We start from the raw sequence: 19,876 nt of genomic DNA on the forward strand, positions 1-19,876 counted from the left end.
TTACATATTCTTACCTGTGTGTACAATTCAAGATACATCACCATGAAGAGAATGACAGAATTACATCCATAATGATGCATTTCTGTATAGTACAAATCAAGGACCCGTGATGTCATTCTGTTACCGAGTGTTGATCCATTTCACTTACTGTAGTTCAATAACCAAAAGAGATTTTTTCAAACTGAAGGTGTCATATCATAGCTGAGTATTTGGGAAACGTGGTCACATAAAAAAACTGGTGGAGATTTGTACTGTAATTCTTTTACCAAACTTCGCACCTGCACTGTTCCTTAAGTAAATGTGTTTTAATAAAATAGGAGGCAATTGTTAAAAGAAGACATATGCACATACAGTTGAAGTCGGAAGTTTACATACACTTCGGTTGGAGTCATTAAACTCGTTCTTCAACCACTCCCCAAATTTCTTGTTAACAAACTATAGTTTGGCAAGTCAGTTAGGACATCTACTTTGGTCATGACAAGTAATTTTTCCAACAATTGTTTACAGACAGATTATTTAACTTATAATTCACTGTTTCAGAAGTTTACACTAAATTGACTGTGCCTTTAAGGACAACAAAGTCAAGGTATTGGAGTGGCCATCAAAAAGCCCTGACCTCAATCCTATAGAAGATTTGTGGGCAGAACTGAAAAAGTGTGTGCTAGCAAGGAGGCCTACAAACCTGACTCAGTTACACCAGCTCTGTCAGGAGGAATGGGCCGAAATTCACCCAACTTATTGTGGAAGCTTGTGGAAAGCTACACGAAACGTTTGGCCCAAGTTAAACAATTCAAAGGCAATGCTACCAAATACTAATTGAGTGTATGTAAACCCACTGGGAATGTGATGAAAGAAATTAAAGCTGAAATAAATCATTCTCTCTACTATTATTCCACATTATTTCACATTCTTCATATAAAGTGTTCATCTAACTGACCTAAAACGAGGAATTTTTACGAGGATTAAATGTCAGTAATTGTGAAAAACTTATTTTAAATGGATTTGGCTAAGGTGTATGTAAATGTCCGACTTCAACTGTCGGTGTATTGTTTGTTCAACTTTGCAATAAACGGTTTTTGCTTGGGATACATTTTAAAGTGAAAAAGTGAGTCTCAGCATCACGCTGTTACCGTGGAATTGCCATGAACTAATTTGTTTAGTCTAGTCGATTGTACATCCATTACGTTTTGTCCATGCATACCAAATACATTTGTTCATCCAAGCTTGTGGGTCCAAGACAAAGTGTGACCTCAAATATCATTGGAGCCCAATCTTATTTTCAGCTAAATCTGACAACTGGAATCCACAGTCAATGTTCTACGTAAAGTTAGCTTCTGTATTTGACTGAAGGCCAGCCAGCACACCTTGAGGAGGATGTTTACGAGCATGAAAACACCTCTCTCAGCAATAACGTCAGTGTAAATAAGTAGAGGGGAAGAAAAGTTTAAGAGTTTCAAATGAAAGAAGAAGAAAAAAAGAGAACAGCTATGCGATGCTGACACCACACAATTCTAACAGAGCTTTTTAGTCTGAATATCTTGCCTTGTGCCTAACCTTCAAGTTACATTCCACTTTGTTTATTCAGTATTGTGGCAGGTAATGTAAAACTTTTTGGGAGGATTTCATTGGAATGAGGTTATCATTGGCTATCTACACTACATGAACAAAAGTATGTGGACTCCTGCTCATCGAACATCTCATTCCAAAATCATGGACATTAATATGGAGTTGGCCTTTGGTGCTATAACAGCCTCCACTCTTCTGGTAAGGCTTTCCACTAGATGAGGGGACTTGCTTAGTTCTTCCACACCGATCTCGACAAACCTTGCTTTGTACACGGGGGCATTGTCATGCTGAAAGGGCCTTCCCCAAACTGTTGCCACAAAGTTGGGAGGACAGTATCATCTAGAATGTCATTGTATGCTGTAGCGTTAAGATTTCCCTTCACTAGAAATAAGGGGCCTGTCCCAAACCATTAAAAACAGCCCCAGACTATTATTCGTCCTCCACCAAACTTTACAGTTGGTCTTATGCATTGGGGCTGGTAGCGTTCTCCTGGCATCTGCAAAACCCGGATTCGTCCGTTGGACTGCCAGATGGCAGACCCTGATTCATCACTCCAGAGAACACATTTGCACTGCTCCAGAGTCCAATGGTGGAGAGCTTTACACTACAGCTGACGCTTGGCATTGCACGTGATGATCTTAGGCTGAGTGGCTGCTCGGCCATAGAAACCCATTACATGAATCTCCCTTCGAACAGTTATTTTTATGATGTTGCTTCCAGAGGCAGTTTGGAACTTGGTAGTGAGTGTTGCAGCCGAGGACAGATGATTTTTTACGCGCTACGTGTTTCACCGCTTGGCGGTCCCGTTCTGTAAGCTTGTGTGGCCTACCACTTCGTGGCTGAGCCGTTTTTACTCCTAGACTTTTCCACAATAACAACACTTACAATTGTCTGGGGCAGCTCTAGCAGGGCAGAAATTTGACAAACTGACTTGTTGGAAAGGTGGCATCTTATGACGGTAAGGCCATTCTATTGCCAATGTTTGTCTATGGTGATTGCATGGCTGTGTGCTCGATGTTATACACCTGTCAGCAACGGGTGTGACTGACATAGCCAAATTCACTCATTTGAAGGGGTGCTTTTGTATTTATAGTGTAATTTGAGTCACACTTTATTTGGATAGTCTGGATAGTCCAGCTGTAGATGCTCTACAGATGGTCATGCTATTAACAGTTATATGTTGATAAGCAAAAGCTTACTAAGGTTAGGACTTGTCAAACAGTATTGTTTCTGTCCCTCTCCTCTCCCCAATCTGGGCTTGAACCATTGACCCTCTGCACACATAAACAACAGACTCCCTTGAAGCATCGTTACCTATCTCTCCACAAAGCCGCGACCCTTGTAGAGCAAGGGGAAACAACTACTTCAATGTCTCAAAGAGAGTGATGTCACCGATTGAAATGCTACTAGCGCGCACTGCTAACTAGCGAGCCATTTCACACTGGTTACACTAGGGTAAGGGTTAAGGTTAACTTTAGGGTTAGGATAAGGGTTAAGGTTAGGGTTAGTCGATAGATAGTTGAAAGGTTACTGATAGTCTGTAAAGCATCTACAGATGGACTATCCAAATAAAGTGTAACCTTATTTTTTTTCATAACAGAGGAAACAGAATGACAGAACATATTTTTCAACTACGGTATATAAAATATTATTTTATACACTGTAGTTGAAAAATATGTTCAGTCATTCAGCATTATGTCCTTACAATGATCTTCTACCACGTAATACAAACCATTCTGTGGATGCTTCACCTAATTGTTAATTTTTATAAAACTCTAGAGACAATCAAAACAATCAGATCACAGTTTGATCACACAGCACTTCTTCCCCAGGGCTTTACTGTCAAAATGCAAGTAACAAATCCTATTCAAGGTGAGTCTGTGAAAATAACATTGAATCTTAAAGAACGCAATCTACTCTGAGCCTTGTAATTTCTTGTCGTTACAAAAACTGTAACAATAAAAAGTGCAGTGGCAGAAATTAGTCCTGAGTTTAGAGTGAGGACACAGTTTGTCCTCCACGGCAGTCAGGATGCAGAGCTCCTTAATTGAAGAGCCTGAAATAGAGCCTCCCGATTAGGGCTGGAGAGGCCTTAGCCCACTCTGCTCCCCTCAGCAGTCTATTACACTCTGACTCCATCATCCCACAGAACACTCCAGATAAAAACCAACCATTAAAAAGCTGTACAACATGACTAACTGGGAGATGAACCCACGATAGCCCTCTGAGCTAAAGCTGATGATTGAGGCACCTGTCTGGGAAAAGACGCAAGGAAAAGCTATTCATTATCATGCAGGTGTTGTTGACTGAACCACCTCTTCTACACAAAGACGTGTATAACCACACAAAGACTGGAATGACTGAGTTCATTCATTGCTCTCTTACACTACTTCTATGATGACTTACAGTTGAAGTCAGAAGTTTACATACACCTTAGCCAAATACATTTAAACTCTGTTTTTCATCATTCCTGACATTTAATCATCCCAGTAAAAATTCCCTGTCTTAGGTTAGGCTCACCACTTTATTTTGAGAATGTGAAATGTCAGAATAATATTAGAGAGAATGATTTATTTATTTCATCACATTCCCAGTGGGTCAGAAGGTTACATACAGTCAATTAGTATTTGGTAGCGTTGCCTTTAAATAGCTTAACTTGGGTCAAACGTTTCAGGTAGCCTTCCACAAACATCCCACAATAAGTTGGATGAATTTTGTCCCATTCCATCTGGCAGAGCCAGGTTTTTTTAAAGTGTACCTTAATTTAACTAGGCAAGTCAGATAACAACAAATTCTTATTTTCCTCATGATGCCATCTATTTTGTGAAGTGCACCAGTCCCTCCTGCAGCAAAGCACCCCCATAACATGATGCTTCCACCCCCGTGCTTCACGGTTGGGATGGTGCTCTTTGGCTTGCAAGCCTCCCCCTTTTTCCTCCAAACATAACGATGGTCATTGTGGCCACACAGTTCTATTTTTGTTTCATCAGACCAGAGGACATTTCTCCAAAAAGTACGATCTTTGTCCCCATGTGTAGTTGTAAACCGTAGTCTGGCTTTTTTTATGGCGGTTTTGGAGCAATGGCTTCTTCCTTGCTGAGCGGCCTTTCAGGTTATGTCAATATAGGACCTGTTTTACTATGGATATAGATACTTTTGTACTTGTTTCCTCCAGCATCTTCACAAGGTCCTTTGCTGTTGTTCTGGGATTGATTTGCACTTTTTGCACCAAAGTACGTTCATCTCTAGGAGACAGAACGCGTCTCCTTCCTGAGCGGTATGAAGGCTGCTTGGTCCCATGGTGTTTATACTTGCGTACTGTTGTTTGTACAGATGAACGTGGTACCTTCAGGCATTTGGAAATTATTCCCAAGGATTAACCAGACTTGTGGAGGTCTACAATTTATTTTCTGAGGTCTTGGCTGATTTCTTTTGATTTTCCCATGATGTCAAGCAAAGAGGCACTGGGTTTGAAGGTAGGCCTTGAAATAAATCCACAGGTACACCCCCAATTGACTCAAATGATGTCAATTGGCCTAATCAGAAGCTTCTAAAGCCATGACATAATTTCCTGGAATTTCCAAGCTGTTTAAAGGCACAGTCAACTTAGTGTATGTAAACTTCTGACCCACTGGAATTGTGATACAATGAATTATAAATGAAATAATCTGTCTGTAAACAATTGTTGGAAAAATTACTTGTGTCATGCACAAAGTAGATGTCCTAACCGACATGCCAAAACTATAGTTTGTTAACAAGAAATTTGTGGAGTGGTTGAAAAACGAGTTTTAATGACTTCAACCGAAGTGTATGTAAACTTTCGACTTCACCTGTATATATACATATAACTATGTTATATACTTTAAAAGGGTGAGCATTGCTTTGACTTTAGTGTCCTGTGGTTATCCCCCCCAAAAAATGTAGTACTGTAACTTGTGTTTACTGGTGATAGGTGGAAAAGCCTACAGGGTTCTATGGAAGAGCCCCCATTTGCATGAAGGCCATTCGTTGGCTTGGCTTGAATAACACAACACTGCTCTCTACTGGCAAATATAGTGTATTGCAATAGGCAACAGAGGTTCTTGAGATAAACGAGGTTGGAAAAAAGTTTAGTTCATACAATTCACTGGGTGTATGCTTTTGTGTGAATAAGAACCATCATAGCATAGACCTGCAATAATATGTTCCCTATTGTTAAAGAGTACATCACTGTATTGTTTTCCTAATGTTAAGAAGCATTCCCAGTCACTAATCAAACTTTCTGATGAGAGGATATTGAAATAACATTGTTAATTTAACCTTTAATTAACCAGGCAAGTCAGTTAAGAACAAACTCTTATTTACAATGACGGCCTTACAAACCCTAACGACATTGGGCCAATTATGCACCGTCCTTTGGGACTCCCAATCACGGCCAGTTGTGTTACAGCCTGGAATCTAACCAGGGTCTGTAGTTACCCCTCTAGCACAGTGCCTTAGACCCAGAGAAGACATAGGTAGTAGCCAAAGGCTGATGAGTAAGACATCACACATGGTTTGATGTATGAGACAATCCTGTCTGAAGTCACAGAGAAGAATCTCTCGTCACGGGCAAGTCAACACCTGCATTTGGAGTGACTGCTCTGTTGACTGTTTTTTGTTCTCTCTCAGCCAGGTGAGATGATGACGTACTGGGACAAAAATCACAAAACCAAACAGGATCTGAAGTCTGAACCACAGCTAGGGATTTTAGGTTCAGTGATGACAATCACCTTAAATCTTAAAAACACCAGAATCGTGTTGTCTCTACCCACCAGGTGGCGTGTTGTAACAACAGGTAGGATTATCTGAGAGGATCAGGAGGCAACTGCAATCCCTACTAATCCTGCTAAGAATCCCAGGGATTTTAATGTTATGTTTGTATGGGAAACAAATGAATGTGTGGGGGTATAGCCAATGATCATTGGGTATAGCCCAAATGATCAACTGGTTTATAAAGTCAGAAATAAACTAATGTGAGCCACCTTAAATAAAAATAACAATAGCAATAAAATAAAAAAACAAATGAATGTGTGGGGGTAATAATGATCAATAAAATGATCAACTGGTTTATAAAGTCAGAAATAAACTAATGTGAGCCACCTTAAATAAAAATAACAATAGCAATAAAATAACAATAATTGACCCTTTATCAGATCACTTTATAAAGCTCATGATTAAACTGATAATTTAATTTTGTCATATAGGATTATTGAAGTATTCAAAGTGCATATTTTAGGACAGTTAAGAATAAAGTGTTATGTTATTATGGAAACATTATGACAGCCTATTTGAACTGAGTCTAAATTGAGGTAGCCTATAATAGGATACTGTATAAACGTGAATGTTCCCTGGTCTCGGCGCAGTCCTTGCTATTTGATAAAAATCACAACATACCTTACATATTTCAATATTTTTGTGTGCTGACAATGCGAACTCAAAACGTATACGTGACAACTAAACACTCTTGAGAATAAAACCAAAATAGTACTTTCAAGTGAAGCACCACAGGTTGTAAGATACAAGGTAAATTAACGCAACGGGAAATATACAGGAAATTAACAAATCAAGACTTTTGAAAGAGGCAAAGATTTGCCGAAAAAAGTCTACACAAAGAAATTCGTCCAAATTCCAAAACCCATGCGACAGCTTCCTTTCCCTGACTCTGCGTCTGAGGTAGACAAGACTAATCTTATAGGTCAACAATCTGAATTCGGCCTTGCCTATAGGCTGACGGATATGTCACATATGAGTTCTTCCGCTATCGACAGCTGAAGACGCAAGACAATCTTTGACAATTGTTAAAGTTCATGTTGGCGTTTACAAAGGCATTGAAGAGACATAGAAGGTATGTTGAATGACGAAGATAAACTTTTATATTATTATAATTGGCCAGACACTCGAATCTGCACAGCTACGTTGTAATAACTCCTATAATTGTTTGTCCTTATATGACTATGGCTTATCTTCAGTAGCCTATACAATTAAACTAGAATGAATGAACATTGATGCTCTAAAACTAAACGTAGAGTGGTTTTATAGCGTCTTCAATGTTTTTACACTTTCAGATTTGTCTGAATGACTTGGGCAAGTTCTAAAATATCCTGAATGATAGCCTATAATCAAAGATTGGCTAATATAAATATCCCATCATATTTGATTCATGCTTCATTCTGGTTTCTCTGTTTTATATTTGGCAGACATACTAGTCTGTCCTTAATGTACTGATATGAACCAGGCTATATGACGTGAACCAGGCTATATGACGTGAACCAGGCTATATGACGTGTACCAGGCTATATGACGTGAACCAGGCTATATGACGTGAACCAGGCTATATGACATGTACCAGGCTATATGATGTGAACCAGGCAATATGACATGTACCAGGCTATATGACGTGTACCAGGCTATATGACGTGTACCAGGCTATATGATGTGAATATATGATGTGTACCAGGCTATATGACGTGAACCAGGCTATATGACATGTACCAGGCTATATGACATGTACCAGGCTATATGACATGTACCAGGCTATATGACGTGTACCAGGCTATATGACGTGAACCAGGCTATATGACATGTACCAGGCTATATGACGTGAACCAGGCTATATGACATGTACCAGGCTATATGACGTGTACCAGGCTATATGACGTGTACCAGGCTATATGATGTGTACCAGGCTATATGACGTGAACCAGGCTATATGACATGTACCAGGCTATATGACATGTACCAGGCTATATGACGTGAACCAGGTGTAACAGTATGACTTTAGACCATCCTCTCGCCCATACCCGGGCGCGAACCAGGGACCCTCTGCACACATCAACAACAGTCACCCACGGAGCATCGTTACCCATCGCTCCACAAAAGCCACGGCCCTTGCAGAGCAAGGGGAACCACTACTTCAAGGTCTCAAAGCGAGTGACGTCACCGATTGAAACGCTATTAGCGCGCACCACCGCTAACTAGCTAGCCATTTCACATTGGTTACACAGGCTATATGACGGGAACCCAGGCTATATGACGGGAACCAGTCTATATGATGGGATCCAGGCTACTGTATATGATGTGACTGAACAAGTATCTTCTACAGTCTTGTCTATTTATTGTCTGGTGATGTTTATATAACATATGTAACATCACACACTAGCATTTTACATTGTAACATTGTGTCAACAAATAGACAAGAGCACACACCTAGACAAGACTACACGCCTATCTTATCCAATAGTTTTGATGTATCACAGATGGGTAGCTAGTATTTCATTAAGCTGTCATTGTAAGGTCTGAAATTAGATCCGACTTTATGGGAATAAACCAGTAGGAAATCAATTAATTATAATGACTTTGTAAAAGGTGTTTTTTATTTGTAATAACACTGACATGATAGTGAAAATCTAATTATTGCACAGCACACCCCACACAGACAGCATGCTGCAGACTTAAAAAATGAATGTTAGTTATCTCTTTGTAATCTGATCGAGTCTCTTGATACGTTTCTTTATACAAGGAGTTGTCTGTTGTCTGTTGTGACCCGCAGTGACTGACTGAGTCATTCAGACAGTGTGCAGCAGGCCAAAGGGATTTCACTAATTAGCCCCTGGCATCTGCTACTTGTGTGCTATGAGAGAGAAAGAGAGAAAGAGAGAGGGGGGGGTGGACAGACAGACAGTGAGCCTCCGAGGTTCAGTCAGAAGTTTGTTACATGGGCGGATGGATGGACAGACAGACAGTGAGCCTCCGAGGTTCAGTCAAAAGTTTGTTACATGGGCGGATGGATGGACAGACAGACAGTGAGCCTCAAGGGTTCAGGCAGAAATTTGTTACATGGGCGGATGGATGGACAGACAGACAGTGAGCCTCCGAGGTTCAGTCAGAAATTTGTTACATGGGCGGATGGATGGATGGATGGACAGACAGACAGTGAGCCTCCGAGGTTCAGGCAGAAGTGTGTTACATGGGCGGATGGATGGACAGACAGACAGTGAGCCTCCGAGGTTCAGGCAGAAGTTTGTTACATGGGCGGATGGATGGACAGACAGACAGTGAGCCTCCGAGGTTCAGTCAGAAGTTTGTTACATGGGCGGATGGATGGACAGACAGACAGTGAGCCTCCGAGGTTCAGGCAGAAGTGTGTTACATGGGCGGATGGATGGACAGACAGACAGTGAGCCTCCGAGGTTCAGGCAGAAGTTTGTTACATGGGCGGATGGATGGACAGACAGACAGACAGACAGACAGACAGTGAGCCTCCGAGGTTCAGGCAGAAGTTTGTTACATGGGCGGATGGATGGACAGACAGACAGTGAGCCTCCGAGGTTCAGGCAGAAGTGTGTTACATGGGCAGATGGATAGACAGACAGACAGTGAGCCTCCGAGGTTCAGGCAGAAGTTTGTTACATGGGCGGATGGATGGACAGACAGACAGTGAGCCTCCGAGGTTCAGGCAGAAGTGTGTTACATGGGCGGATGGATGGACAGACAGACAGACCTCCGAGGTTCAGGCAGAAGTGTGTTACAGGGCAGATGGATAGACAGACAGACAGTGAGCCTCCGAGAGGCAGAAGTTTGTTACATGGGCGGATGGATGGACAGACAGACAGTGAGCCTCCGAGGTTCAGTCAGAAGTGTGTTACATGGGCGGATGGACAGACAGACAGACAGACAGACAGACAGTGAGCCTCCGAGGTTCAGTCAGAAATTTGTTACATGGGCGGATGGATGGATGGATGGACAGACAGACAGTGAGCCTCCGAGGTTCAGGCAGAAGTGTGTTACATGGGCGGATGGATGGACAGACAGACAGTGAGCCTCCGAGGTTCAGGCAGAAGTTTGTTACATGGGCGGATGGATGGACAGACAGACAGTGAGCCTCCGAGGTTCAGTCAGAAGTGTGTTACATGGGCGGATGGACAGACAGACAGACAGACAGACAGACAGACAGACAGACAGACAGACAGACAGACAGACAGACAGACAGACAGACAGACAGACAGACAGACAGTGAGCCTCCGAGGTTCAGTCAGAAGTGTGTTACATGGGCAGATGGATGGACAGACAGTGAGCCTCCGAGGTTCAGGCAGAAGTGTGTTACATGGGCAGATGGATGGAGACAGACAGACAGTGAGCCTCCGAGGTTCAGGCAGAAGTGTGTTACATGGGGAACATGGCTGACTAGGCTTAAAACAAACAGGGATAAAAAGGGATTATAGACGCAGGCATTTCTTTAGGAAGTGTGGGAATATTTGGGTTTCCCATGCGTTCAATAACATGCCCATGCTATATATTTAACACATTACTAGTGAGCGTACTTTCAGTCATATGTTTTCAAGAACGAAGGATTAGAAAAAATTATTGTAAAATTATTTACTAAAGTGTGAAAATCACATGTAGGCTATATCTGGCCTAACGTGTTTCAAAAACAATAAGAACACATTTTCAGACAGGTTACAAGTGGCTGTGAAATTAGCGAGGCTGTAAAAGCAAGACTGAAGGAGGTGGGGATTTCAATTGGCTTGCTAGCCATGTGGTCAGAACACAAACCAAGCCATGAGTGTCTGGAGAATACCCATCTACAGATCATAGATATTTTACAGTACAGTGTGTGCTTGGATCTGGGATGAAACTGCCAGAATGAACCATAATGTATTAGAGTAATAACTTTGTGTGATTAGATTCAGATCAAGCCATGCTATTTCTGCTGATGCATCCTTTGCTACTGTCACAGAGCTCAGAAAAGGGAATTGATTCATACCCCGTAAAGTCTAGAGTCAGACTATGTCCATTCAGATATTTCAAGTGTCTAGTTATTGGGATGCTGGGAGAGCTTCATAGCCCCCATGATGCAGTACAGTAGCAACTCACAATCAAAGCCCCCTGGGCTCCCATCTCATTATGCAGCGCTCTGAGCTCCGGCTGGCCCCTCCTGATGACTTCACCATGTGGAAAATTCTACTGAGCGACCACAGAACTCGTATAGGAGCAGGCCTGCTGAATGCTTAGTGGTCGGAGCTGGGGGACTAATAAAGTTGAGAGACTGAGGCAGGCAGATTATACGGAGGGTATTAGGTCTTCTGCTTTTGCCGTGGATAAATCAGATATGGGAATGCTGATTGGGGGAGGTGACACTATTGTTTAGGAGTTGATTAGATGTATTTCCTGGTCAGGAACAACTGGCCCTATCAACATCGGTTCATCAGCATATAAAATAAATGATTTTCAAGGATCATACTATATAACTACTGCTGTAGATCCCTTCTCTATTCATATACTGTCCATACTGTCTTTACACACCATTATATTAGGGCTGTCCCTGACTAAAACAAATCTTGGTCGACTGAGAGTCGTTTGACTTTCGACCAATCGATTGGTCAAAATTTTAAAACATGTATTTTCCATATATAGACACACCCTATGTTTGAATAAAATCATCTAGGCTACTGAGCTTGTCTGATGCTTTAAGCACTGCGATTAAAAATGAAGACACACAAAGTACTAAAGAAGGAACCAGAGATCAATATTGACTAACCAGAAGAAAAAAACCTGTTCCCGACCCTCTTCCTCCCGCTGCCCTCTGCTGCTGGGCTTCGCAGATTCGGCCGTTAAAGACGCTGCATGGTCATTCTGCCGTCTGCATTGGCCGTGCAGCATTTAGGGTGATGCGGCCTCTGCAGAAGTCAGGACATTCATACTTCTTGCACTTCACCGAGCAGCGCAGAACTGTTGTGAAGGAAGTTGTCAAAGGAAGTGAGTTTGTGTTTATACAGGACATCCCGCCCTCACCTACCATCAACCAATCATGTCAATCCAGAGCTATAAGTGCCCTCCTCATTGTTAAACATTTTCAGAGGCGCTCAGCGATGTGATACAGAGCTCAATTTGGCCTCTGCATGCCTCCGGACTCTTTGCAATTGCATCACACCATCAATACGACGCTTTCGAACATATTTTCGGATCAAGCATAAATGGGCTCTTACGCTCCTGAAGTTGGCTCTTGCTCCAGTAATAGGCTATACCAGCGGTCAGAAACCTTTTCCATTTGGAGTGCCAATTTACCGTACCATTTCTGCTGATCTGCGTGCCAGTCATGATTTTCATAAGCACTTTTTCATGGAACAGTTTCATTTCATTTTAATAAAGTTTTCATATCTCAAAATCAATATCATGTGGTTAATCAACATTCAATCTAATTTAAAATGTTACAAATCTAAAAGTAACTTCTATTACCATTTCCAATATGTAAAAAATAGTCTACAGTGGCAAGAAAAAGTATGTGAACCCTTTGGAATTACCTGGATTTCTGCATAAATTGATCATAAAATTGGATCTGATCTTAATATTCACAACAGTAGACAAACACAGTCTACTAAAACTAATGAGACACAAACAATTCTATGTTTTCATGTCTTGATTGAACACACCGTGTAAACATTAACAGTGTAGGGTGGAAAATGTATGTGAACCCTTGGATTTAATTACTGGTTTGGCAGCAATAACCTCAACCAAACATTTTCTGTAGTTGCTGATCAAACCAGCACAACGGTCAGGAGGAATTTTGGACCATTTTCATCTTTGCAAAACTGTTTCAGTTCAGCAATTTTCTTAGGATGTCTGGTGTGAACCGCTCTTGAGGTCATGCCACAGCATCTCAATCGGGTTGAGGTCAGGACTCTGACTGGGCCACTCCAGAAGGCATATTTTTTTTTCGGTTGAAGCCATTCTGTTGTTGATTTACTTCTGTGTTTTGGATCGTTGTCCTGTTGCATCACCCAACTTCTATTGAGCTTCAATTGGTGGACAGATAGCTTTATATTCTCCTTCAACATGTCTTGATAATCTTGGGAATTCATTTTTCCGTCGATGATAGCAAGCTGTCCAGGCCCTGAGGCAGCAAAGCAGCAATGCTCCCTCCACCATACTTTAAAGTTGGGTGAGGTTTTGATTTTGGTGTGCTGTGCTGTGCCTTTTTTTCTCCACACATAGTGTTGTGTGTTCCTTCCAAACAAGTCAACTTTAGTTTAATATGTCCATAGAATATTTTGCCAGGAGTGCTGTGGAACATCCACATGCTCTTTTTCGAACTTCAGATGTGCAGCAATGTTTTTCTTGGACAGCAGTGGCTTCTTCTGTGGTGTTCTCCCATGAACACCATTCTTGTTTAGTGTAGACTCGTCAACAGAGATGTTAGCACGTTCCAGAGATTTCTGTAAATCTTTAGCTGACACTCTAGGATTCTTCTTAACCTCATTGAGCATTCTGCGCTGTGCTCTGGCAGTCATCTTTGCAGGACGGCCACTCATAGTGAGAGTAGCAACAGTGCTTTCTCCATTTATGGACAATTCATCTTACTGTGGACTGATGAACATTAAGGCTTTTAGAGATACTTTTGTAAATACAATAATTTGTGTGTTTTTAGTTTAAGCACACTGTGTTTGTCTATTGTTGTGACTTAGATGAAGATCATATCAATTTTTATGACATATTTATGCAGAAATCGAGGTAATTCCAAAGGGTTCACATACTTTTTCTTGCCACTGTACATAAAGCCAACAAATAAAAAACATTGCAGCCCGCAGGTGGAAAATATCCTGATAAAAATATATATCATTTAAATCACATTGGCTACACATGGCTTGTCTGCAAGGAACTTTAAACATTGTATCAACTTGGTCTGGCCAGAAGCTCTGCTAGCCAACTTGCAACATTGTATAAAATATTCGGGGTCCTCAGAGTTTCCCGACAAGTAATCAAGTAGGCCTATTTTATGACGATTCCACCGGATCAGAGCCGGACATTTTTTCCCCTTTCATGCTGAGTGGTTCTCAAAAGGGAGAGAGCTGGAAAGATTTTTTAAATAGTCTACATTGAGGAACTATTGTCATTCTCTATAGATGTAAAAATAACTTTGTTTACTTGCGCTCTGCAAACAACGTGTCCACTCCTACAATGTCAACAGTAAGATATAATAATAATATTAATAATAATAATATATTGAATGCATTATCAGAAATTACCATAACCAAACAAACATTGTAGATGAGAAATATAGTAATTAATGGTAAATGTACTACTGATGATACTGGTGTAATGGACAGGTGTGAATCATTTTTTTATATATATACATTTGCCACTGCTCGACTAAAAAAATCTTGGTCGACCAACAGCCTATCAATCAAAAAATCGACCAGTCTACTAAATGGGGTCAGCCCTACATTATATACACTGAACAAAAATATAAACGCAACATGCAACAATTTCAAATAGTTCAAAAATAGTTCAGAACTTTGACATCAGCAATTCACGCTGTCTGCCGTCTGCCATCTGCCCGGGTACAGTTGAAACCAGGATTCCAAGAGTGTGCAAAGCTGTCATCAAGGCAAAGGGTGACTACTTTGAAGAATCTCAAATAGAACATATATTTTGATTTGTTTATAACTTTTTAATTACTACATGATTCCATGTGTGTTATTTCATTTCATTGATGTCCATACTATTATTCTTCTATGTAGAAAATAGCAAAAATATACACACACACACACACACACACTTTGTCAGGGCGTTCCACAGGGGTGCTGGCCCATATTGACTCCAATGCTTCCCACAGTTGTGTCAAGTTTTCCGGATGTCCTTTGAGTGGTGGACCATTTTTAATACACACATTTTTGAACGTGAAACACCCAGCAGCATTGCAGTTCTTGGCACAGACCGGTGCGCCTGGCACCTACTGCGATACCCCGTTCTAAGGCACTTGAATCTTTTGCCTTGCCCAGTTTCCCTCTGAATGACATACATACACAATCCATGCCTCAATTACCTCAAGGCTTAAAAAATCATTTTTAAACCTGTCTCCTCCCCTTCATCTACACTGATTAAAGAGGATTTAACAAGTGACATCAATAAGGGATCATAGCTTTCACCTGGATTCACCTGGTCAGTCTATGCATGGAAAGAGCAGGTGTTCCTAATGATTTATATTTATATTCTGGAGTAATTTCTTTCTTTTTGCTTTTTGGATTTTGTGTGTATTGTTTTGTGTTGCTATGTATTACTGCATTTAGAAACACAAGCATTTAGCTGCACCTGCGATAACATCTGCAAATTTGAGTGCGCGACCAATACACTTATTATTTAGTGTTATTTTGTCAAGTCTGACGGTCTCTTTCCAACTTACTAATAATATCCTAATGAGCTCACCATGAGTTTCTGTGAACTCTTTGAAGGATCCCATTGCTTAGTGTGATACTGAATGAACTACGCTGATTCCAAAGCCTGGCCTGCATGTGTTGGCTGGCCAGAGTGTGGTTGTATGTTTGAGGTGTGGATACCACAGTGTTGTCAACAGACCCAGGGCAGCTGCACCAAGTAAAAAATGCATGGAGCCTACAAAGAGACCACAACACATCTCAAAAATTCTCTCCCCTGACTTTTAACCACTAATTCTAAAGGGGTCAAAACAAAAGTTGGAGGGAGAGAGGATCCCAAAGCACAACTTGTTGAGTCTCGATATGAACGAATATGGGAATGAATGTGGGCAGTTACTTAATATCTTTTCGACAATTATGTGGAAAAATCTGTATATATACGGATTGGGACTGAGAGTTTCCGTCTCTGTCTGCTCACCATATGTTGGTGTATTGGTATTTTATTAGGATCCCCATTATCTGTTGCAAAAGCAGCAGCTACTCTTCCTGGGGTCCACACAAAACATGAAACATAATACAGAATGACATAATACAGAACATCAATAGACAAGAACAGCTCAAGGACAGAACTACATACATTTGAGTGTGTGTGAGGCATTTGTCTCCACATGTATGACGTTCACAAGCTCCTCACAAAGACAAGTGAACCATGAGAGTGAATGGCAAATGCAGTGCTTTTCTCTCAGTTTATCAAAGCTTTCAGCTTTTATTAACAAAGGTACTGGGCCTGGTAAATGTATCCAGTGTTTAAATAGTGGACCTCTTAGATTGAAATGTTGCCTGATATCAAAGTCTTTGTCAGATTTGTGCTAATTTCTGCACCTTTAAAAGTTTATTCAAAATCTATAGTTATCCACAATGACCCAAAGGATTCAAGGGTTCTTTAACTTAAGTACAGTATTGGCCATCTTATCCAAATATCTTGTTCATACACAAAGCAACAAAAAAAACATTTTCATCTCATGCACATAACTTCCGTGTTGTTATATTTTAATTTATTGACAGTGTATGTCATGGTACTGACCCAGCTCCTCTCCCCGGCATGCCCATAGGAGTCCCAGATGAACATGGAGAGCCTGAGCAAGCCAGAGCTGCTAATGCTGTTCAGTGTCCTGGAAGGAGAGCTGGAAGCCCGTGACCTGGTCATTGAGGCCCTCAGGGTAAGAGCTATCCTTCTCCCCAGTCTTTTCCCTTGTTTCATTTCCAGGCAGGGCCCCAATGCCCCTCAATGATGCTACCCATTGAGTATAATGTGAGGTCCACGCATAGAGATATAACTATGATTTATACTTATGTCCGAGGAGTTTCCATGAAGCGCATGAAACAAATGAGAACATTGGTTCGAGTTGCGCATTCTGTTTACTGACAAGAGGACTACCTGAGAGATAGCAGGTTGGGCAGGTAACAAGTATCCTACTACACCGGCTCTGATGCTCGTTGGATGTGGCAGGGCTTGAAAACTATCACAGACTACAAAGGGAAACCCAGCCACAAGCTGCCCAGTAACGCGAGCCTACCAGACAAGCTAAATGCCTTTTATGCTCGCTTCAAAGCAAGCAACACTGAAGCATGCATGAGAGCACCAGCCGTTCCGGACGACTGCGTGATCACGCTCTTTGGTAGCCGATGTGAGCAAGACCTTTAAACAGGTCAACATTCACAAAGCTGCGGGGCCAGACGGATTACCAGGACGTGTACTCAAAGCATGCGTGGATCAACTGGCAAGTGTCTTCACTGACATTTTCAACCTCTCCCTGACTGAGTCTGTAATACCTACATGTTTCAAGCAGACCACCATAGTCCCTGTGCCCAAGAAAGCGAAGGTAACCTGCCTAAATGATTACCGCCCCGTAGCACTCACATCGGTAACCATGAAGTTCTTTGGAAGGCTGGTCATGGCTCACATCAACACCATTATCCCGGAAACCCTAGACCCACTCCAATTCGCATACCGCCCCAACAGATCCATAGTTGATGCAATCTCAGTTGCACTCCACACTGCCTTTTCCCACCTGAACAAAAGGAACACCTACTGTATGTAAGAATGCTGTTCATTGACTACAGCTCAGCATTCAACACCATAGTGCCCACTAAGCTAAGGACCATGAGACTAAACACCTCCCTCTGCAACTGGATCCTGGACTTCCTGACGGGCCGCCCCCAGGTGGTAAGGGTAGGCAACAACACATCTGCCATGCTGATTCTCTACACTGGGGCCTCTCAGGGGTGCATGCTTTGTCCCCTCCTGTACTCCCTGTTCACCCACGACTGCGTAGCCAAACATGACTCCAACACCATCATTAAGTTTGCTGACGACACAACAGTGGTAGGCCTGATCACCGACAATGATAAGACAGTGTGGTGCCAGGACTACGACCTCTCCCTCAATGTGAGCAAGACAAAGGAGCTGATCGTGGACTACAAGAAAAGGCGGGCTGAACAGGCCCCCATTAACATCGATGGGGCTGTAGTGGAGCGGGTCGAGAGTTTCAAGTTCATTGGTGTCCACATCACCAACGAACTGTCATGGTCCAAACATGCAAAGACAGTCGTGAAGAGGGCACATCAATACCTTTTCCCCCTCAGGAGACTGAAAAGGTCCCCAGATCCTCAAAAATTTCTACAGCTGCACCATCGAGAGCATCCTGACCGGTTGCATCACCACCTGGTATGGCAACTGCTCGGCATCTGACTGTAAGGCGCTACAGAGGGTATTGCGTACGCCCCAGTACATCACTGGGACCAAGCTTCCTGCCATACAGGACCTATATACTAGGCTGTGTCAGAGGAAACCCCCAAAAAATGGTCATAGACTTCAGTCACCAAAGTCATAGACTGTTCTCTCTGCTACCACACGGAAAGCGGTACCGGAGTACCAAGTCTAGGGCCAAAAGGCTCTTTAACAGTTTCTACCCCCAAGCCATAAGACTGCTGAACAATTAATCAAATGGCCACTCGGACTATTTACATTGACCCCCCCCATTTGTTTTTTACACTGCTGCTACTCGCTGTTTATTATCTATGCATAGTCACTTTACCCCTACCTACCTACTACAAAATAACTTGACTAACCTGTATCCCTGCACATTGACTCCCCTTGTATACAGCCTCATTATTTTTATTGTGTTACTTTTTTATTTTACTAGTTTTACTTTAGTTTATTGTGTAAATATTGTCTTAACTCTTTCTTGAACTGAGTTGTTGTTTAAGGGCTTGTCAGTAAGCATTTCACGATAAGGTCTACACCTGTTGTATTCGGAGCATGTGACAACTAAAATGTGATTTGATCTTAACAAGTAGCTAGAGTGGAGCTATACCTGGGAGATAGCAGGTTGGGTAGGTAACATGTAGATCGAGTGGAGCTATACCTGAGAGATAGCAGGTTGGGTAGGTAACATGTAGATCGAGTGGAGCTATACCTGAGAGATAGCAGGTTGGGTAGGTAACATGTAGATCGAGTGGAGCTATACCTGGGAGATAGCAGGTTGGTTAGGTAACATGGTAACATGTAGATCGAGTGGAGCTATACCTGGGAGATAGCAGGTTGGGTAGGTAACATGTAGATCGAGTGGAGCTATACCTGGGAGATAGCAGGTTGGGTAGGTAACATGTAGATCGAGTGGAGCTATACCTGGGAGATAGCAGGTTGGGTAGGTAACATGTAGATCGAGTGGAGCTATACCTGGGAGATAGCAGGTTGGGTAGGTAACATGTAGATCGAGTGGAGCTATACCTGGGAGATAGCAGGTTGGGTAGGTAACATGTAGATCGAGTGGAGCTATACCTGGGAGATAGCAGGTTGGGTAGGTAACATGTAGATCGAGTGGAGCTATACCTGGGAGATAGCAGGTTGGGTAGGTAACATGTAGATCGAGTGGAGCTATACCTGGGAGATAGCAGGTTGGGTAGGTAACATGTAGATCGAGTGGAGCGGGAGATGCAGGTTGGGTAGGTAACATGTAGATCGAGTGGAGCTATACCTGGGAGATAGCAGGTTGGGTAGGTAACATGTAGATCGAGTGGAGCTATACCTGGGAGATAGCAGGTTGGGTAGGTAACATGTAGATCGAGTGGAGCTA

At 42.1% G+C, this 19,876-nt stretch overlaps 1 protein-coding gene across 1 annotated transcript in view; it reads left to right on the forward strand.

The window, feature by feature from the left end:
- Positions 1 to 7,346: 7,346 nt before the first annotated feature.
- Positions 7,347 to 19,876, forward strand: part of LOC115143476 (CTTNBP2 N-terminal-like protein) — a 31,768-nt gene continuing 19,238 nt past the window's right edge. Inside the window, 2 exon segments of the mRNA XM_029683944.2 lie at positions 7,347 to 7,432; positions 16,850 to 16,957. Coding sequence (XP_029539804.2) covers positions 16,859 to 16,957 — 99 coding nt within the window. The 5' untranslated portion in view covers positions 7,347 to 7,432; positions 16,850 to 16,858.

The sequence above is a fragment of the Oncorhynchus nerka genome, linkage group LG15 (assembly GCF_034236695.1).
Source record: "Oncorhynchus nerka isolate Pitt River linkage group LG15, Oner_Uvic_2.0, whole genome shotgun sequence".
Lineage (NCBI taxonomy): Eukaryota > Metazoa > Chordata > Actinopteri > Salmoniformes > Salmonidae > Oncorhynchus > Oncorhynchus nerka.